At 38.1% G+C, this 23,376-nt stretch overlaps 1 protein-coding gene across 2 annotated transcripts in view; it reads left to right on the forward strand.

The window, feature by feature from the left end:
• ift81 (intraflagellar transport 81) overlaps window positions 1-23,376 on the forward strand; it is a 54,077-nt gene that overhangs the window by 5,981 nt on the left and 24,720 nt on the right. For both annotated transcript variants that reach the window (XM_004910512.4, XM_031892673.1), the window contains exons 5-11: window positions 9,557-9,646; window positions 10,527-10,592; window positions 10,885-10,995; window positions 11,356-11,440; window positions 11,969-12,132; window positions 13,704-13,796; window positions 15,522-15,668. In XM_004910512.4, the coding sequence (XP_004910569.1) occupies window positions 9,557-9,646; window positions 10,527-10,592; window positions 10,885-10,995; window positions 11,356-11,440; window positions 11,969-12,132; window positions 13,704-13,796; window positions 15,522-15,668 (756 nt within the window). The remainder of the gene's footprint in view (window positions 1-9,556; window positions 9,647-10,526; window positions 10,593-10,884; window positions 10,996-11,355; window positions 11,441-11,968; window positions 12,133-13,703; window positions 13,797-15,521; window positions 15,669-23,376) is intronic.

Below are 23,376 nucleotides of genomic sequence, written 5' to 3' on the forward strand. Positions count from 1 at the left end.
CTTAAATTGTTTCCAATATTAATTGTTGTTTATGAATGTACTTCTTTATTACTATACTATATTACGTATAGTGCCGACACTTTCAGCAGTGTGTATTGCTTGCACAAAGCTCATATCGATAAAGTTAAACTGATACAAAGATTTTCCTTTTCCTTCAACCTACATAACATAGGAACATAGGGGCCGATTCACTAAAGGTCGATAAAACGAGCGCTATTTATAGCGTGCATTATTTTTTGCGACTTAATGCTCGATTCACTAAAAGGATATTTGTCATAATTAGGACGTGATGTTCATTGCGTTATTTAACTCGCAATGAGCGGTTTTCTTGCGTTATTTCTGATTCGCGTGATATATTTTGCCGCTTGCTATATTAGCGCACGATTTTACGCCCGTAACCATTACTTTCAGAAAACTACTGTTTCCCTAAAAACTGGAGGCTGCATCACTCTAGGGCCAACACATACTTGAAAAAATCCCACTGCAAAGTCCATGATGTGTTGCCAAAAGCTCACAAACCACAATTTTCTTTAAGTACCGTCTACCCCAAGTATATACTCAAGTATAAGCTGAGTTTTTCAGCACAAAAAATGTGCTGAAAAAGTAACCCTCGGCTTATACTCGTGTATATACGGTATATGGATTCGCAGATGCAATGCGCTCGTTGCGCGCGCACCCCCCCCCCCCGGGGACGGCCGCGCCGCATTACTGCACCATTAAGGGACGCACAGAAATTACTGCTTCTAACCAATGTGATGAGCATCAGCGCGACTTCCTGTATAGGAAGGAGTCAGGCTAGGCTCGATCAATCGATCGTCACATAGTGGATGCTGCTCCTTCCTTCGCCGAATCACCGTAGTTCAATTGACAGGAAGCCAAGTTTTAGCAGGTTTTTTCTATTAAAGCATTTAAAATACTAAGTGGTTTGCAGGATAGGGCAGTTATTGGTGCAGGGTAGAATAGCTTTTTTACTTAAAAAAATTTAGTGTTTGATTTTTCCTTTAAGGGCATAAATGGCTGAATATTTTTACATCCCATGTGCATGATGTTACATTTATCAATGCTGAATTTCATCTGCTACTTAGCTGCCCATATTGCCAGTTTGTCAAGATCCAGCTGCAAGGATGCCACATCCTGGATGGACTTAATTGGGCTGCAGAGTTTTGTGTCATCTGAAACACTGATACATTACATACAATACAAGTTAAATAAAAGTGCGCCCAATACAGAGCCCTGCAGGACACCCTTAAGAACCCTACTCAATGTAGTGTGAGAGGTGCAATGGAAAAGATCATTGTTTGGTGTATTTTCCACCATTGTTAAAGGTGAGATACATGTAGCACCAGGGAAAATGCCTGGTTTTGCAGCAGCTAATGCTGTTTTCATGCAAATGAATTAGGAAAAGCCGGATAGGTGAGTCCAGGAGTAAATGGAGGGTTAATTGGATAGGTCCTCCATTCCATACTCCAGTTTAGTATGTTGATTTGGCCAGCTGTAAGTAGCTGCAGGTGAACAGCAAATTAAAGGGCTGTGGATTACACAGAGTTAGGTGATTGAGGTAGGGGTCTCAGAGGGGTTCACTCTCAGAGCAGGGCACTGGGCAGGAAGGCTGCCTGCCTGTGTTAGCAACTCCCAGAGGAGATTAGGGTGCCACCTGCCACTGCAAGGAGCAGAGGGAGCGGTAACCAAGTGAGGAGTCACCCAGAGAATTGCCAGGAGTCACAGAGAAAGGTCTCAGAGCAGGGCACAGGGCAGGAAGGTTGCCTAACTGTGTGAGGAACTCCCAGAGGGGCTGGGGGTGCTGCCTGCCACTGCAAGGAGCAGAGGGAGCCGCGACCACTTGTTTAAGTGCCGGAACGTTAAGGCTTGGTGAGAAGCCTAAGTGTGCCAGAAGCTGGTGAGCTGGTATCCCAGGAGGGGAGAGACAGCAGGGCTGAGTGAGTAGCCCAGAGTGTTCACGAGTGTGAGAGTCACCGTGGATGTGTGAAAGCCATTGGGGATGGTGAGAAGCCCCGGGAAAAAGGTTCCAGTGTGTGAGAGTTACCCTGGAAGGTGAGAACCCTGAAGCAGGAACAAATCATAACCATGTTTGATGCACTGTTTATGAACTGACTTTTATGTTTTTGTTGGGAGGAGTTTACCCCAAATAAAGCTATGTTTTTGAGAAAGAAACATCATGTCACGTGTTGTGTCCCTGTCTCTTATGCTCCAGATCCTCTGCATGCCTGCCTACCATTGCTAATTCCCCCAAAATTATGTGTACAGGCAGTCTGCATGTCACAGTAGAGAATGTACCATTAACAACCACCTCTGTACATGATTCTGTAGCCAGTTTCTTAGCCATGTACAAACATCTTTATTAAGACCAACAGGCCTTATCTTCAGTCGTTTGTGGGGTATTGTATAAAAATGCTTTGGCAAAATGGAAATATGTGATCCAGATAGATCAAATATACTGTAAACTCCCTGTCCAACTTCTTACTAACTTCATCATGAAAAGCAATCAGATTTGTCTGACATGACCTATCCTTAATAAAGCCTTGCTGATTACTGCTCATAATTTAATTCTCTAGATTAGAACATAACTTTTAATGTGATCCCTTAACAAACACTCAAATAACTTGACCTCTACAGTTAACTAAACTGAACTAAGCTCTCTTAAAGGGGTGGCACACATTTAAGGCAACTTTTAGGGGCTGATTTACTTACCCACGAACGGGTCGAATGGAGTCCGATTGCGTTTTTTTCGTAATGATCGGTACTTTGCGATTTTTTCGTATGTTTTGCGATTTTTTCGGATTCTTTACGAATTTTTCGTTACCAATACGATTTTTGCGTAAAAACGCGAGTTTTCCTATCCATTACGAAAGTTGCGTAAAAAGTTGCGCATTTTGCGTAGCGTTAAAACTTACGCGAAAAATGCGCAACTTTTCGCGTAAGTTTTAACGCTACGCAAAATGCGCAACTTTTTACGCAACTTTCGTAATGGATACGAAAAACTCGCGTTTTTACGCAAAAATCGTATTGGTAACGAAAAATTCGTAAAAACATACGAACAAGTCGCAAAATGTTCGTTTTCAAGTCGGAACTTTTCCAATTCGGGTCGGATTCGTGGGTTAGTAAATCAGCCCCTTAGTATGTTATAGCATGCCCTATTCCTATCAACTTTGCAATTAGTTTGCATTATTTATTTTTTGTAGTTTTTGAATTATTTGCTTTTCTCCTCTGTCTCTTTCTAGCTTTTAAATGGGGGTCACTTGGAAGCCAAAAAGTATTGCTCTGTAAGGCTACAATTGTATTGTTACTTTTTTTTTTTTTATTGCTTACCTTTCTACATAGGCCCTCTCTTATTCATCTTCCCATACTTTGGTCATGCCACTGCCTGATTGCTAGGGTAAATGAGACCCTAGCAATTAGATAGCTGTTGAAATATTGAACTAGAGAGCTTCTGAACAAAAAGCTAAATAACTGAAAAAACCATAACAATAAAAAAATGAAGACCAATTGCAAACTGTCTTAGATTATCAATGTCTACATCATACTAAAAGTTAATTTAAAGGTGAACAACCCCTTTAAGTAGCTAAAGATGTATTCCATCTGGCCCTGGTACCTTGTTCATCTTAATTTTTTTTTTTTAGTTTTATTATCCATGTTGCGTTACATTATTGGCAGGTTATTCATTACAATTTTCTGCATTACTACAGTATTGTAAAGCAATGAGCATATGGAATGGGACGGAGAGTGAATGAGAGAAAGAAAAGGGAGAATAATAAAAAAGATGGGGAGGGAGAGAAATGAAAAGGAGGAGTAAGTATAAGAGTATAAAATCATAACTATTTACAGTAACGGACAATATTATAGCGGCTGGGACCGCCTGATTTGGCGTAATATGGGGTATCTCTTGCTATACTATGGTTAGCAATATGACTCTATGGTTAGGCTCTGAGAGCCATAAACAGCTGAGGGTCATTTTCATGCAGTAGCCAGGGCATCCAAATTTTGTCATAGGCTTCCATGTCATTCTGTAACATATATGAAAGTTTTTCATTGGTGGCTATGCAGATTATTTTTGTTTTCAGGGAGTTTAACGGGAGTCTTGCTTTCTTCCAGTTGCTAGCAATGATCAGTCTGGCAGCCATTAGTATGTGTTGGCTCAGCCTGTGTCCTGAATTTGTGAATCGCGGTGGCTTTTTTCCCAGTAGCAGGGTTAGTGGGTCTTTGGGGAACTGTGTGTGGAATATTCTTGACAACATATGGATTACTGAGTCCCAGAATTTCGAGACAATGTCGCAGTTCCACCATATATGTAGCATGGTTCCTAATTCCGGGCATCCTCTGTAGCATTGCGGGTTACAGGTTGGGTAGAGTTTGTTCAATCTGTACGGGACTAGGTACGTTCTATGGAGGATTTTGATGGAGGTTTCCCTCACTGTTACACAAGTGCTTCCTTTGTTAGCCGTTTCGCTACACTGGGCCCATTGCTTTGTTGTGAGGGTGGTGTTGAGGTCCCTTTCCCATTTTAGCATATTGTTGAGTTTTTTATTGTTTAGTGGTGGTTGGTTGATCAGTTTATATATCAGGCTGAGGGTTCCTGGTTGTAGTGGGGCTTGTCGGCAAATTGTTTCCAGTCCTGTGGAACTTATAATATTAAGGTCTCCCAGTTTAGCCTGTTGTTGTATAAAGTGTGCTAACTGTGAGGCTCTGTATTTTTCCTGTGGGGGAGGTTGGAATTTGTCCAGTATTTGTGGCGTTGTTAATGGTTTGTTGTGCGCAGTAAGGGAGTGTAGGTTGGTTACTCCTGAGTTGGTCCACCATACGAATGTTCGTTTTGATAATCCAGGCGGGAAGTCTTGGTTATTTATCAGTGGCGTTAATGGGGATGGCTTGGAGATGAGGTGATGTCTGTGTCGCAGGGTCTGCCATAGTTGTAGCATTTCCTTTGTGAGCGGCGAAATGTGTTGCAGACAATTGTAGGGTATCTTCCGGAGCCATAGTACCTGTTGTAGGGAGTAAGGGTAAATGAGGTCATCTTCGATTTCTACCCATAGGGGTTTGTTATGGCTTGCGTGGGCAGGTGTAATCTGTGCCATTCTGGCTGCCCAATAATATTTCAGTAAGTTGGGGGATGATAGGCCACCATTTGTTTTGTGTAGATACATTGTCTGCTTTGATATCCTTGGGTGTTTGTTGTTCCAGATGAAGTTATTTATTCTGCTTTGGAGGTTGTGTATATCCTGGGTGGCTATTCTTATTGGCAACGTTCTGAATAAATAAAGCAGCTTAGGTAGTACGACCATTTTGGCACAGTGTATTCTCCCAATCCAGGAGATGTTATGTTTGTCCCAAGCTAGTAAGTCCTGCGTTAGGAGTTTTATCAGGGGGGGGAAGTTTGCTTTGTATAATGTTGTTAAGTTTGGAGTAAGTTTGACTCCCAGATATTGCATGGAATCAGTTTGTATTTTGAACCCAAAGTTGGCTTCTATAAGTTTCACCATATGTTTAGATATATTACAGGGCAGCATTTCAGATTTATCTGGGTTGACTGTCAATCCAGAGACTTTCGCGAAGTCTGCTAATATTTTTACCAGGTTGGGTAATGAGGTTAGGGGTTTCGTTACATGCAGCAAGAGGTCATCGGCGAATAGAGATACTTTATATTCTTTGTCTTTCACCTTTAGGCCTTGAATATCTCCATTCTCCCGAATTGCTCTGGCCAGTGGTTCCATTGCTAATGCAAAAAGGGCTGGGGATAAGGGGCACCCCTGCCTGGTTCCTCTATGAATTTCTATATACCCCAGTGGGCTGGTGGTTGGGAGGTTGAGCTGGGCTCTGGGGGTACAATAGTACGTTTGCAATGTTTTAATAAAGATGGAACCTAGGCCTATAGTTTCTAGAAGGGTGAATAAGTATTGCCAGTCTAGCGTGTCAAACGCTTTTTCGATATCTAGAGCGAGTAAGCAAAGAGGGGTATTTGTTTTGTTTGCTTGTATGATTAAGTTTAAAATTTTCCGTATGTTGTCAGGTGCCTGTCTGGATGGGATAAATCCTATTTGATCCTTATGTATTATAGTTGTTAGGACTTTGTTTAGGCGGAGGGCTAAAATGGTTGCTAACATTTTTATGTCTGTATTGAGGAGTGAGATTGGTCTGTAGTTTTTGGGGGTAAGGGGATCCTTGTTTGGCTTTGGGATTACCGTTATTCTAGCTTCATTCATCTCTGGTGGTAGGGGGTGACCTGTAATAATATGTTGGTAGAGTCTATGCAGGTGCTGGGTTAATTGTTCTTGAATTTTTTTATAGTAGAGGGATGAAAAGCCGTCTGGGCCGGGGGCTTTGTTTAATTTTAATTTTTTTATTGTCTGCTGTATCTCTTCATATGTGATATCTCCTTCTATCAATTGTTTCATTTCTGGTGTTAGTGGAGCAGGGGCATATTTTTTAAGAAATGAATTAATATCTGATGTCTGTATTCTGTTAGTTGTTTTGTAGAGTCGTTGATAGTATGTCATGAATGTTGAGGCTATTATATTAGGGTTAGTAGAGATGCTGCCGTCTGGCTGTCTAATTTTGTATATACTGTTGCGTTTGTTATGAGCTTTTAGCAGATTGGCCAACATCCTATCTGGTTTATTAGCATACCGTTCATCTTAATTTTGAGTAAATCTAATATTATGGAAAGATTTTATTCTGGCATTGGTTTCTGAACAAATCATTGTTGAGGAACTGTACATCATGTGCTGTAATGTTCTAGATACTTCCCTGTTTTAGGTATGTATTATAGAATGCCTGTGTTTATACTATACATCTGCTGTACCGGCATGCAGAGTGTGTGTGCTTTGATAGCCCAATGGAACAAGAAGTATTTATTCTGTGTCTCATTGCTATAGGAACACCAAGGACAGATTTTTACAGCAGCAAAATCAAACCAGACTGAAATTTGTAAGAAATTCTTTTGCTCGCCCACCTATTTACGCCTACACTCGCTACCTGGTCTTGTACTTACTTGTGTTTATAACAAATTTCATCAGTCACACACTCCAAATGTAACAGACTGTACAGAGCAGAATGTTTTCCTTTTTCATTCAAGGTTATATCAAATATATATATACTGTATATATGCTCAGGAATAAATGCCGCATTCACAGGACTTATTGGAAATAAGTCCTGCGAGTGCGGTATTTATTCCTGAGCATGTTTTCCTGATTTTCAATACTGCACCCAGGCATCCCTTGACTTTATCTACGTGAGTGCCTGCTTGAGTAGATAATTTTTATATATATATCTATATATATCAAACAAGAAAAAGTTGTGCTTACCACTAAATTTGTAACCATTAGTTATGGCTGCATTAAGGCAATATTGAAAACCGAACTTGCTTAATAAATTATTTCTATAGATTATGAAATAGGAGCTAATGGTACAGGATCTGCTCTGTAGTTGTACGAAAGTCTTCGCACTAACAAATTGTATCCAGAAAGTTCAGAATTACGGGAAGGCCATCTCCCATAGCCTCTATTTTAAAGAAATACTTTAAAATTTTAAATAATATTCCGTATTTCTCTGTAATAATAAAAAAAAGTACCATGTACTTGATCCCAACAAAGATATAATTAACCCTTATTGCAGGCAAAACAATCCTCTTGGGTTTATTCAATATTTAAATTATTTTTTAGTACACTTAGGGGCACATTTGTCAAAGTACAACATGTACGAAATACAAAAAAATTGTATTTGGTCGTACTGTGCGTATTTTCTGCGACTTTTTCATACATTTGGGCAACTTTTTCGTACTTTGTTTTTGCAACAAAATTTGTGCGATGAAATCGTATTGTCGCGCCGAGTACTAAAGTTTCTTAATTCATTAAAGCTTCGGTATTGTGACTTTCCTTGGGCCAGGTTGGAGCTGCAGAGTGCCATTGATTCCTATGGGAGGCTTCCAAAATCTTGCACAGAATGATCAATTTTGGTTTCCCCCCCCCCCCCCCCCCAAAAAAATACTGGGAATTTCAGCAAGCTCTTAAGCTTATGACTTTGACTTTTGGGCTAGATCCTCCAGTACAGAAGCACAAGGCTGGGTCGGATAACTGACAAATGATCATTGCAAGGTGAGAGCTGGCATGTAAGAGAGCATCCAAACAGCAGCATTGCCTGCATTGCACTGATAAGCCCCAATAAGGGTGAAACTAACCTGCATTCAGTGGGTGAGGCTCAGACTCTAGGGCAGGGATCCCCAACCTTTTTTACTCGTGAGCCACACTCAGATGTAAAAAGTGTTGGTGAGCTACACAAGCTGCCAAATAAGGGCTGTGATTGGCTATTGGGTAGCCCCATGGGGACTGCTAGCCTGCAGGAGGCTCTGCTTGGAGTAAAACTGTGTCTCTGTGCTTCCAAAACTTGCCTCCATGCCAGAAATGTAAAAATGGGCACCTACTTTAAGGCCGGTGGGAGCTACATCAAAGGGGGTGGGGAGCAACATGGGGATCACTGCTCTAGGCTATTCCATGTAAATAGAAATTTTAGAAGTGATCCTGGGCTTCCTTTCCAGAATTCCTTTTACATAGTTTGGATCTCTGTTAGTCTTTGTCTTGGTACTTCCACTACATTGGTGCACTTTGACCCTTGCCCCCTTGTCCCCCTACAGCAGTGATCCCCAACCAGTGGCTCAGGAGCAACATGTTGCTCACCAACCCCTTAGATGTTGCTCCCAGTGGCCTTAAAGTAGGGGCTCATTTTTTCATTTCTGGCTTGGAGTCAAGTGTTGGTCGCATAAAACCCCAGTGTAAAGCCAACCAGAGCTTTCTATGGGCTGCCTGTCTACATAGGGACTACCAAATAGCCAATTATAGCTCTTATTTGCTTCCCCAGGAGCTTTTTCCATGCTTGTGTTGCTCCCCAACACTGTTTCAATTTGAATGTGGCTCACGGGTATAAAAGGTTGGGGATCCCTGCCCTACAGGTTGGATCAACTGTACCAAAATGCTTTTAGATCAATGCCTAAAATGAGGAAATCCCTGTTCTACTTTAAAGAGTTTTGCTAAAAGGATATACTCCATATAATTATAAATGGTTAGCTGAGCATTAAGACAGCTATACTAAGGCAGATTCTGCATACAAGTTATTGCCGCCTTTCTACTGTTCCTGTTATTCTGCCAGACAACTTGAATGATTAGAATAGCAGAAAGTAAAGAGGGCTTGTGGCAGATTAAACATTCAAACATGCCTTATCCAAGAACTGTTATCCATAGTATATATATATATATGCAGGTCTGGATAACTGGGCCAACATACCCACACCACAGTCAGTAAATCACTGTGAGCTTTACTTATTGCAGAGATTCTTTATTGTCTGTATCTGGCTGTCCCTCTACAATGCAGTGTCTTATATTGTATAAAGTCAAAAGAGGTTAAATGACATGTCAGGGCACTGGTTCAGTCAAAATAAAAATAATATCCCATAGTTCTCTTTAAGGTACCAGAATTTCTAATAGTTTAAATTTATTATTATTAATATCTTTGTTCTTTCCTTATAACCTTTCCATCTACATTCTTTTTTTAGTATGAAGAATTAATGGAGAACTTTAAAATGATCCATAAAGAGTGTGAACAACTTAAATCTTCTGGATTTTCCACTGCAGAGATCAGACGGGTAATGTTATTCCAGACATTTCTGTAATTAAAAGCTGAAACATACATTTATTTAAGATTTTTCTTGATATACAGGTTTTATAATGATACACTGATGCCTTATTCCAAGCCTCTAGCCAAGCAGAATATAAACTAGGTTTTTTGTTTCTGACATTGGGCCTATTTTTAAACTCTATCTGGTCTGCCCAAGTGAGTTTTTAACATGCAGCCTAAATAAAAATACTGTGAGGACCACACTTGCATGTTTATGCAGTCAACTTCCAAAATTTTCTACTAGGCCTTTACTATTATCTAGTCGTTGGCCTGGCAGCTAAATAGTGGGATCTCCTGACTGACAGCAGTTATTGCATACTGTCATATGCAATAATGATCTGTGGGTGGCATCTTCAAATTTACAGATCGTCGCTGCTAAATGGCTGTAGTCACCTTGACCTGATACAGATGCCCAAAACTCAAGGTGTAACTTGTTTAGACAAAAAGTTTGTTGAACTTTAGTTCTCCTTTAAGGCTGGCCATTGAAGTTTCTGTACTGACATAGTTAATAGATTTTGTTTTCAGTCCTTTGTATAGTAGGTGGGGTTAGTTTATATGTTCTCAGTGCAGTTTGAAAGAGTAAGGAAGTCCATGTCAGTCATCACACTGAAAACAAAAAATAAGGCTGGAGTTTCTCCAGGAAAAGATTTCTGACTAGGTATTGCTGTTATACACATGCACTGTCTGGTATTGCTGTTATACACATGTGCTGTCGCTGAAATAAGGGAAACATACATAAATGTATAAATGTTTAAATACATTATGTGTAAATACAAAGTAGACACACATCCTAAAAAGCTTCATAGTTAAAAATTAAGAAAAATCTATCATTAATATCTTTGTTTTAGGATATCAGTGCAATGGAAGAAGAGAAAGATCAGCTCATTAAGAGAGTGGAACGTCTTAAAAAAAGGGTAAGGAGAAAGCTGTCACTGTATCTTTTCAGTGTCAAGCGCCTTGGCTGCAGGAATGCAAACAAGGATTAAGAACCAGCATGTTATTATTCAAGAATGATACTAAATATCCAACTGCAGGAAAGGGAATCTCCTTAGGCTGCAGTCCAAAGCTTTTAAACGTCTTGTGTCCTTGTGTCCCTACTGTCATCTCCTTGAAGTAATATACGCGAAAAAGAGGTGCTAAGTGCCTGTGTAAAACATGATACTACTACCACATTTATTTAATAATCCAACTTCATGATTTGTGTAGGTAGAGACAGTGCAGAATCATCAGCGGATGCTTGAAATAGCAAGACAGCTGCGTGTTGAAAAGGAAAGGGAAGAATCCTTGGCACAGCAGAAACAAGAACAGAAGAATCAGGTATATACCACCCTGACCCACTTATATAGTTTTAGACTGGTTGCTTTAACTTGCATGCTTTAACAGATTTGGTAATAAAGATTACAAACGTAAGGTAAGTATTTGAACATATGGACAGAAACTTTTGTGTACATATTGTGTACAGACCATACTGTATACAAACCATAATTTTACATTTTAGATTTTTAACAGGATAAAAATAATAATAATGTAGCCTAATAATAAGCTTCCCTAAGTTTCTAATTACCACATAAATTTCAGTGCAGTTCTCATGGGATACATCATGAGATAATTTTTTTAATGTTTTTCTATAATTGTGAATGCTATTCTGCTTTCCATACATTTGGCTTTGTTTTGAAGCTGTTTCATGCAGAACAGAGGCTGCAAAGAGCACAACTTCAGCTGAAGAATATGCGCAATGCTGCTGCAGATGCAAAACCTGAAGGTTGGTAAAAGCACATTTTTTTTTTTAAACTAATGTGTATACATTTGGTCAGTATCCACTGTTCTACTTCCTGCTGCCTGCCCAGGCTGTGCAGGGAAGCTCGTGGCATTCAGCACAATGCACTGTAGGATAGGAACCAATCAGCTTACCTAATAGCAAACCAAAGCCTTTCTTTGCTTGTGTGAATGCAGGGCTGTGATTTGCTATCACCTTACTACTGTGTTTCTGACAGGGAACGTTAGAACAAGCCCCCCCCCCCTCACTGTAAACACAGAGACCATATCAAATCCATAGGGCGCACCAATAAATGGGCCATTTTAATAATGGCCCATTATTAATAATTATTAATATAAAATAATAATTATTTTTAGCCCAGAGTAAAATATGCACCATTTATTTTTAATTATTGCCTACATGATTCAGGGGAGGTTCACTTATGCTATATGTCTCCTTTATAAATGTTGCCTTCTTAATTGTTTTTATAGATTGTTTGATAAAAATAATATTTGGGTTTTATATTCTGTCAAGGTCTTATGAAAAGACTGGAAGAGGAAATGAAATTTCATTCATATATGGTTTCTGAAAAGCTTCCGAAAGAACTAGAGAGCAAACGGCAGACTTTGCATTTCCAGCAGAAAGTTGTCTCAGAGCCAGCAATGAGTCAAGCTGATCTAACTGAGCTTGAAGAAAAGGTATATGTAATTTTCCTGTTATGTACTGAGAGGTAGTAGTTTGTTTTAGGAGACACCTTGGACAAGCAGATATTTCTTTATTAGGTTGTTCCAGATGTAAAGAGGGGATGTACAAATATATACAACGATACATAGATTCTTGACTGGTTTGTCTGCCTATTGGCAATGAAAAGTGGAGCCATAACTGCATTGTACATTTAGTTGTGCAAATAAATTTCTCTCCCTCACCCCCTTACGCTTACTCTTCTTCTTATCTGTTTTCTTACTTCTCTTGCAATTTACCTTTTATTTTAATCATGTTATCCCTGGAAATTCCCTTTCCACCTTTCAAATGACTTTTCTTCTCACCTTCTTGTTTTTTGTCTCACACATTTGTCTTTTCTTCTCACATCTTGTTTTTCTTTATCTTCTCTGCCCTTCTGTATTCCCTATCTGATCATTTCTCCTTTTTTTTCTCCAGACCTTTTCTGTTTCTCTAACTATTTTTGTCCCCATAGTAAGCACTGATTTACTTTTTAAAATTTTCCTTTTCTACACCTCTCAATCTTACCCCTTCCCTATGTGGTTTAAAAGTACAATAACACCAAACAATTAAAGTCTTTTAAAGCATACAGTTGTCCTGCACTGGTAAAGCTGGTGTGTTTTCTTCAGAAGTGCTACTGTAATTGATATCAGTATACGCATATACGCTCAGTAGAATTCAATGAATTCAAATTCCTGTGTAGAAATAAACCCATTGTATTCTACAGAACTTATCTGCTGTTTTGCCATTTAGCCCTATTTCAACTTGAATGGCTCCCTTTGGGGCTACACAGCAGTTTTTTATATAAACTAGTGCTTCTGAAGCAAACACACAATTTTTACAAGTACAGGGCAACAAAACATACTACAGGTTTGGGATCCGTTATTCAGAAAGTTACAAATTACGGAAAGGTCATCTACCATAGACTCCATTATAAGCAAATAATCCTAATTTTTAAAATTGATTTCCCTTTTCTCTGTAATAATAAAACAGTACCTTGTACTTGATCCCAGTTAAAATATAATTAATCCCTACTGGGGACAAAACAAGCCTATTGGGTTTATTCAATATTTAAATGATTTTTAGCAGACTTAAGTTGTGAAGATCCAAATAACGGAAAGATCCCTTATCCGGAAAACCCCAGGTCCCGAGCATTCTGTATAACAGGTCCCATACCTGTATTTGAATTACTTGGTTTTGAATGTAACTACAGTTCTAATTAAAATGTCTTGGTAACACATTTTACCCTTTAAGTGCAATATTCCTGCTTTTTTCCTGTGGCAGAAACCTACACTGTACTAGAGCTGTTTTTTCCTAGCAGTGTGCTGGGTGTTCCCCCTGGACAATGTTCTGACTATATTTAAAGTGCAATAACATATTATACATACAAATATATTGTTTCCCTGTAAAGCAATAATTTTTCCTAGGTAGTAGGCCTTGCATTTTTAAATACAAAATATCTGAAAGTCTAGCTTGTACTGAAAAGAACTTTCTGAGCATGTACCGAATGATAAAAAGAAATATTGTATGATTTCTTTTCATTTTTAAGATCCATGAAGTAAATTTGCAGATTAATCAGCTGATTGAAAATCGAATGAGAAATGATCCAATGGATGACAAACTGTCTCTTTTTCGGCAACAGGTAATGAAAAGATTTTTATTAAAGGAACAGTAACACCAAAAAATGAAAGAGCTTTAAAGTAATAAAAATATAATGCACTGTTGCCCTGCACTGGTAAAACTGGTGTGTTTGCTACAGTAACACTACTATAATTTATATAATAAGCTGCTGTGTAGCCACGGGGGCAGCCATTCAAGCTGGAAAAAAGGAGAAAAGGCACAGGTTACATAGCAGATAACAGATAAGCTCTGTAGAATACAATAGTGTTTTATCTGTTATCTGCTATGTGCCTGTGCCTTTTCTTCTTTGAATGGCTGCCTCCATGGCTACATAGCAGCTTATTTATATAAATTATAGTAGACGTTCTGAAGTAAACACACAACTTTTACCAGTGCAGGGCAGCAGCACATTATATTTTAGTTACTTTTATACACTTTCATTTTTTGGTGTTACTGTTCCTTTAACATTTACCAACTTGTGAAGCATTTATTTTATTTACTGTATTGAATACAAGGTAATACACCTCTAGGCTCAGCAAACTAAATGAACAGACTGTCATTTTAAAAGGTTTATGCAGGGCTGGATTTCAATTGAGGGTGTCTAAACTGGGATTCAGAATAGGCTGTGGCATTTCCAGTACACAGAGGCCCAAACAGCCCACCAATAGCCCAATAAATAGTAACTGTCTATGGCATCTTACAGCAGCCCCAGTGGCATTTGCCTGGATCCACAGATTGCCAGTACAGGCCTCCTGGATTTTCTATTTTTGTATTCTCTTTTTGTAAACTTAAGGACAACTGATTTTTTAGATGAGTTTCTGTCCCGTCAATAGCTTCTAGGGGAGCTAGAAATTTTGTGCTCAGGTTGGCAGTTGGGATATTATTTGTCCATTAAATAACAATCAGGCACTAAAAGTTTTAGGGGGGAAAAATATATATATAATATACAGAGACTGTTTATAATGATGGCATAGAAACAATTGTATATTGAAGGTTAAAATGGCAAAATAATAACAGTATTAGAGGATGTTGCTATAGAGTACTGTAGTGTTTAATGCTGCATTAAAATGTGGTTTATTTGTAAAGAGACTGACTATTTCTGTATGTTTTATATCAGAAGCAGTAGTCTAAATGAATAGTTTACCACATGTGTGAAGGCAAAACACTAGTTTAGCACAAAAGTGAGCATCCTTGATTAACTAGGATACTTACTTCATACTTGGGCTTTTGGCAGAAAGTTAACAAGCCCCCCTGCACTGAGATACAATTGTAACTAATAAGCTACACAGGTCTCTTGGGTGAACTGAGGCTTGCAGCTTTAAGGGCAATTTCAGCTTTTTTAGCAAAACCATAATAACACATAAAACAAGTCCTCAAAATCCCCAGAAATGTGTTTAGCTTTAAATAAACGAAAAAAGGCACCTTGATTTCAAATGGAATAATAAAGACCGTTTTTTTAGAAAACTCCGCTGTCCGGTGTGCTTGGAGTTCCTTCAACTACCAACTTTAAATAACCTGCCAAATTTTGTGGGACTGTGATCGCAATGGGCGCAGTCAAAAAAATGTTGCTGCAGCATTAGTTTTTGTCCCTATTTGCATTTTCCAAATGTTGGGAGGTATTTGCATAGCAGGTATGTACAGACTTAAATGCTTATTTGAATATCAGCAATGTTTTTTATATTATGCAGCACTTCTCTAAAATCATTTTTTAATTGTCAGTATATATGTTGTGTTTTTGTTTTCATAGGCTGCTATTATAGCACGAAAGAAAGAAACCAAAGCTGAGGAATTACAGGAGGCAAAAGAAGAGATTGCCAACTTAGAGAGAGAAATAGCACAAAAATCCAGTCAGGCTCGAGATATTGATGGATCTGAAGTACTAAGAGGAGATGAGGTAAAAAGGAACTTATTTAAGTGTAATTTGTATGGATCTGGAATTAATTTCATTATCATGGAAACATTATATACATATATATATAATATATATATTTAAATATCAGGTTCAAATGTAGGGTTTATACCTATGTTGATTGAATCCATATTGAAATTAGTTAGCCTTTTAAAGTTAGGGTGAGATTTGTGGGGGACACTTATTTGCTGTGGTTTAAACAGTTAAAGGTCCAAAAATTGCAGTACTGATGTTAATATACAGTATTGTCATGCTAACACAAAGCAGACTTGACAGCTAAACACAAACACACTGTTCAAGTAGTCAGAATGTGGCCCCTATTCCTGAAAGGGTCAAATGTCATTCTTTATTGGGTGCAGTCAGTGAGGGCATGTTGCAACACTCACACCTTTTGCCTTCATATCTTTTGCTTTCCTGCATTGTTCTGGGGCATTACATTTGTATGGAGGTCATCACTGCTGATAATATGTTGCCATTTTATAATATGGCTTCATGGCTTTTCTGTATGTGTTTATGTGCAAACTCATGGTTTAACCATTTACCCTGACTCATGACTTACATGCTGCTTTTTATGATTTGACTATGGCCTCATTTTAGATTGCTTCTGTTTAATATGGCATTTCTCTGGCCCTACATAATGGGTTTATTTGGAACAGTTATGTGCTAGAAGCAACCAGGCAGGAAAGCAGGCTGTAGGAGGAAGGGTATAAAATTAGGAAAGGGCTCAAAACTAAAAGGCATCTTAATATACAGGTCCCTGACACAGTCCTATATGCACTTCCTTAAAAGTCTATAGATATGTACAGTTGTGTGCGTGAGAACGTACGGTGTAAGGGAATGCTAGTGAAATTGTAGGCATCTTTCTAAAGCATATTTCTGTAATCCCAAGCCCCTGTATCCTGTCACATTATTTCTTTGCTCCTCTTCACACTTTCCAAATTGCAACACAGCGCAAACTTCATAGAGATCATATATATAAATCATACTGTGATGTGTTGATTTATTTTTAGCACAAATGTACAATAAACAATAATTTATGTTTTAAACAGGAACATTTTTATGTCATAATTCAAAAAAGAAATGATAGGCAATTTAATATAAATGCTTACCTTTGCCACCGCAATCAATAACAGTTGAGATTTTTTAGGTAGGATAGTCTTTCACAGTGATGAAATGTATTGGATGAGAAAAGTATAGCAACTGACCTGAAATATAATGGCTTGAACCCATGCAATGTGTTGCAGCTCTCATTTCAAAGTGTGGCTGTTCACAGATTCTCTAAATTGTTTCCAGGAATACACTACCGATCTCTGTCAGTAAGTGCACAGTCTCCAAGAACAATAGATTTATCTCCTAGTAAGTGCAGCATATAATGACAGTAGAAAAGGAACAGTCCCATCTCTCTAAATTTATATTCCCAAGGACACATGGGGATTTTTCCTTGCCTTAGAAACGTGGCTGACATCAAGAGTGGGGTTAAATAAGCGGATACCAGTATTTCTGAAGGCACAAAAAGTAGATTAAAAGAAATGGAAACTGGCCCAGTTACTTAGCCTGATCCGTTGTTACAGATATTGCTAACTAGGGTAGGCACCACTGATAAACTTCCGCAAACCTGACCTTTGTGCAGTAAGCCATTCATATGATACCTCAATCTATTGATCAAAAATGGCAGTGGCACACGGGGAAATTACTCCCCCCTCGACAAATCTTTGTTACTGTGGGCGACTAATCTCCCCGCAATGACATCCCACCAGCAAGAATGTAAATCGCCAGTGGGATTGGCATACGCGACGCTACGATTTCCTGAAGTCGCATGAAGTTGCTTCTCAAGGAAACATCAGGTGACTTCGGGAAATTGTAGCGACTAATCTCCACGTGTGCCACTGCCCTAAAGGAAAACTATACCCCCAAACAATGTAGGTCAAACAAGGTAGGTAAAAATATATTGCATAAACAAGGTATGGCCACCTTAGGGATCCTATCTGCTGTGCCATTTTTTTATATTGAAACTTTATTAACAACAATGATTGTAGTTTAACTTGACTTTTACTGTTGCTTCCATGAAAAAACAGACATAAATAATAGACATAAATAATCTATAAATGTTTGCAACATGTTTTCTCTCTTTGGTGTTACTGGATCTTTAATATACAAAATGCTTAATGCTATGTAATCCTCATTTATTAAAGGAAAACTATACAGAATGAAATAGTTTAAATCAGCGTTTTTCAACCACTGTTCCTGGTGTGCCGTAGGCAGGGCACCAATGTACTAGGGGGGCACTACTCTTGGCACCAATGTACTAGGGGGGCACTGCTGCTGGGCACCAATGTACTAGGGGGGCACTGCTCTTGGCACCAATGTACTAGGGGGGCACTGCTGCTGGGCACCAATGTACTAGGGGGGCACTGCTGCTGGGCACAGAGTTAAATTTTTTAACATTTTCTAATGGTGGTGTGCCTCGTGATTTTTTTCATGAAACAAGTGTGCCTTTGCCCAAAAAAGGTTGAAAAACACTGGTTTAAATAATGTTAAGTGACCTATTAAAGAATCTTGCCAAACTGAAATATATATATCAATCAGTAAATATTGCCCATTTACATCCTTTCCCTTGATCCATTATTTTGTGCTGGTCTGTGTGCTCCCTCAGAGATCACCTGACAGGAAATAATGCAGCTGTAACTGTAACAGGAAGTAGTGTGGGAGTAAAAGGCAGAACTCTGTCCATTAATTGGCTGATGGGACCTAGCATGTATGTGTGCCTTGGCTTGTTTGTGTGCTCTGTGAATCCTATGATTCTAGGAGGTGGCCCTTAAGTGGCAATTTTCTATTTAGGAGTACCCAATAGCACATACTATCTGTATTAAAAATGTATATTTATATGAAAAGGTTTTTACATATGAGCTTGTTTATGCAATATATTTTATAGAGAATTACATTGTTTGGGGGTATAGTTTTCTTTTAAATACCTCTGCTTGTGTGTAATTTGCTGGTACTGTATACTGTGAATAAATAATGACAATTAAAAAATCCATGAACATTGTGGAGGCAGATTTATCAACATAAATACAGATTGAAACAATCTGCCTAGGACAACTCACATTGACTTCTACATGACCTCAACAGATTTTAGATGGCTTATTTGTACATTTCTGGTTTTTACGGTTTTGCCGCATAATAAATAGCAAAAATGTAATTTTTTTACAACGAAAAATTGAGTTTTAGCGCAAACAAATCACAAATCTTGGGCAAAAGAACAAACATGCAAATATGAAAATGTATTAAAACTATATGTATTTTTGGAAGGGGCTTACCTGGTAAATATACTTTAATAAGCTGCTGAGTAGTATGAAAGCTACCAATAACAAAAAATGCAGTGGGGAGTGACAAGTGGGTGGTGGGGAGCGAGCAGCTTGGGGATAGTGCACAGGGCCCAAGGGGGAGGTATGTGACTAGGGCCCCCCACACTGTTGAGTCCTAGGCAAATGCCTATTCTGCCTACCCCTCGTTTTGACCCCACCCATTAATCACATAACTTGTGGGAAGTTTATTAAATTGCATAGCATTAACACATTTTATTTGAGAGTATTAACACAAGCACACAGGACATTCAGTCTCTGTGGATGAATGCAGGCATGAACATTGGCTCGTACCCACTTGCATTTATACCATTAGCTAACAGTGCTGCTGTAGTCCTTCAACCCATTTTATTAAATTAGATGCTGATGATCAGCCATTATTCTGACATTTATCTTTCAGTGTCAAGTTCATACTGCTGCCAAGGAAAGGCTAGCCTGCATAGAGCACATTCAGACATTTTTAACATTTGTCCTTTCCTCAAAAATGTTTATGGCAGTTGACTTCCAAAATAGTTCTGGAGTATAACAAGCTTTAAAAAAAAACAAAAACAAAAAAAACCAGTTGGCTTCAGCATGGTAGAGGATGTTAGATGAAGAGGTTAGATTTAATTTTAGGCACGCTGCCCAGGGCACTTTTAATAGTACATAGAGTTATTCCAGTTAGTTCAAGGTTTTAAATTACTTATGCAATGTTTGCTGTTAGTTATAGTCACAAGTAGCAGAAAATAATGATTTAATAACTCATGTTTTCTTACATTTGATCATAAATTTGGTTGCAAGTGATTTATTTCCTTTGACATATATTTACCCACTAGAGAAATGTGTTTTTCTAACTAAAGGCTAACTTCAACTAAGTTGCTTTTGCAAAAGGACATCTGTAACATTTGCAGACAGATAAATAGATATGTGAAAGTGGTTATATTCCAATGTCATATATGACACCTTTACCTTCCCAAACCTCCTGCACACTGCAGTATTTAGATTTCATTGCAGGCGTGGGACAAGCAGAAGCTCCTTTTAGGTTGAAGGATCCATGTTATCAATATCATCAGCCTATGGAAACCTAACAACCCTCTACATGCCTAGAATGAAGGCTGCATTTACAAGCAGAATTTAAAATAAATACCAGTACAGGTACCAGTACCAGTTCTGGATAATAGATCCTATGATCTATTATACAGAATGCTTGGGACCTTGGGTTTTCCAGATAAGGGATCTTTCTGTAGTTTGGATCTCCATATTTTAAATATACTAAAAAATAATTTAAACATGAATTAAACCCAAAAGAATTATTTTGCTACCAATAAGGATTCAAAATATCTTAGTTGAGATCAAGTACAATGTACTGTTTTATTATTACAGAGAAAAAGGAAATAAGTTTTAAAATGTTTTAGTTATTTGATTTAAATAGAGTCTATGGGAGATGACCTTCCTGTAATTCTGAACTTTCTGGATAACTGGTTTCCCGTTAATGGATGCCATACCTGTACCAAGTACAGTGTTTTTGAAGGATACTTGTACAGATGATCATGATCAGCCCCTCAAAAAGGTCACACACAGAAATGTTTCACAGAACCCACCATGTGAACCCACAATTTAATTGCACAGGGGTCAAATACTGATTTTTGTTTTGTTTGGTGGTGGTGGCACTTAGCAGTGAAAATGAAATAAGCCCAGAGTCTTCTAAATAAGTTTTGTGCATTTTTTCAGAGTCATGTCATTGACATTCCTCCTTCATTTCTGGTTAGGTGTGGGGTTGTAAAATATATTTTGGTATTAATATGACTACTAGCTTTTGAAAGGGCATTCCAAATGTGATGGAACTTTAACTCTAGCAACACACTCTGGGGTCTTTTGTCAGTAGTAGAACCCCCCCCCCCCCCAGTAAAATATGTGCCAGTTTGGAAGGATCCAGGTGGGGTTTGGAAGTGTCTGAGCTGTTCTGCTACAGTAGAGCTACAAACATTAAATGCAGTGAAGTAAATACTAGGGGAGACGGCAGGGGGGTGCAACTGCACCAGAGTGCAAGCTTTATGTTACTAATTCATTGTGACTGAAAAAAGTAAAAACTTTTCTGAACCACAGCACCCACATGCCACAAATTGTATAAAGAGTCTTAATGGACTGTTTACAAAGCAATGTGTGTGTTGCAAGATCTGCATCACAAGAGTCTAAGTTACTTCCGATATTTTCATGCTGCAAAATGTCATTATTATCATGCTGGTGCATACCAGTTACTCCATACTAGGACACTGTGGAATTTTGTGTTACATGTCTACAAACCTCACCAACATTAAATATCCTTTCTCAATTTTAGAGCTACGACACATGACGTTTTTATTTCTGCTACTTGCACAATTTATGCCACTAGTAGTAGGTGGCAGGGAGAAAGTGGCAGTTATTGATCACGCGCAATTACCCTGATTTTAACGTTTTCTTTCTTTATATTAGCTTTTTATTGTTATCATATATCCTTACTGAAAAAAGGGACCTGGAACTATTCATTGTAAACAACTGTTACTGTGGGGGTATTTCAAGTAGAAATTAACTTGTAGTATGACCTAGGCAATAGTATTATTATAATTATTACTTAATAATATTTAAACATTGAAAAACACCAGACAGGATTGTTTTGCCACCTATATGGATTCATGCAGTTCAAGCAACAGCTAGGATCAAGTACAAGTTACCGTTTATTACAAGGTGAAAGGGAATATTTATTTGAATAAAGGGATAGTTCACCTTCAGGTTAACTTTTAGTATGTTATGGAATGGCCTATTCTTAGTAACTTTTTCATTTATTAGAAACTATTCCTTTGTAAAACTACAATTTTATTGTTCCTTTTTATTTTTTATATTTCTATTTACTCTGCAGGACTTTATTTACATACATATATCCATATTGTAACCATACATTAGGGCTCGTATACGAAACCACACGCAAACAGACACAAGAATCAGCACCTTTACGTGCTATTAACAAGGTGCTTGCACTTTTACAAGGTCCTTTACCAACCCCAGTTCAGCCTTCTCTGATAAATTACCTGCAATTGCACATAAACTGCAAAGTATAGGATGTACAAACACAAGGGAATCAGAACATGCCTTGACAATGTGTTGCTTCCAGGTTCACTTTGCAGGTTGTGGCAACATAGTTAATTGATTTGCATTCAGTGAATCACATTCTAATGTCATTACAGGTGCCCTATGTTGTGATGCCATTTTCATACAAATGCAGTAAGAAACTGCAACGTGTATGCAACTTGTGATCATTGGGACATAAGGAAACACTTTTTTCCCCTCAGTTTAATCAGCAAAACATTTGTAACATTTCATTGTTATTTTAGTGTGTGTGGCAGAACCACTGAGGATATGAATAGTTTTTCCTGTTTTATTTAATATAAATTGAACTTTTCCATGCTTGCAGTATTTAAGACTTTTAGACAAATATCATGTAACAAAATATTTTCATGTAAATTCTACAAAGATATCCTGTGTCATTACTCTTAAGCCATGAAATTATTGCTTAGAGCATAAATCCTGACAGCTGTTTATATTACTGCTGTGATGTTTCATCCAGAAATGTACATCTTTGGCTAATGGAAGCATATGCTCCCTAGGCAGCCACTGATGCGAATGGCAGTTCAGTCAGACAGCAGTGACGTGCATTTTGTACTGAAAATACCAATTTAGGTTTCCATCCAAACTATAACTTTCTAAGGTTCAAGGGTAAGATGACTTACCAAAGTTTCTTGGTATCAGATTCTGGCATAGAAGGGTGTAGTTTTACACAATCCTTTTATGCTGATAAGTTTAATTTATAAGAAATACACATAGGAAACTATTATTCACCTCAGTGCAGGAACATGAGAGAGTGAGAAGAACAAACACAGAAACGGGAAACAGGGGTCTGAATGGAACCAGAACCAATAAGCAATCACTTGCATCACACACAAGAAATTGCTTACCAACATATAGCAGAGAAAGCCTGGGAACTGTAGTATTCTTTATATGACATATGTAACTTAAACAGGTAGTGGATCTATTATTCAGAATGTGTGGGACCTGTTGGTTTTCCAGATCAGGGGTCTTTCCATAATTTTGATCAACATACTTAGTCTGCTCAAAATCATTTTAACATTAAATAAACCCAATAGGATGGTAATGGCCCCAAATATGGATTCATGCAGCTTTGTTACTATCAAGTATAAGGTACTGTGTTATTATTACAGAGAAAAGGAAATCATTTTTAAAAATTAGAAGTTTTTGTTTCAAATGGGCACTATGGGACATAACTTTCACATAAATTAAAACTTTCTGGCTAATGGGGT

This window comes from Xenopus tropicalis, chromosome 1, assembly GCF_000004195.4.
Source record: "Xenopus tropicalis strain Nigerian chromosome 1, UCB_Xtro_10.0, whole genome shotgun sequence".
In the NCBI taxonomy this organism is placed as follows: domain Eukaryota; kingdom Metazoa; phylum Chordata; class Amphibia; order Anura; family Pipidae; genus Xenopus; species Xenopus tropicalis.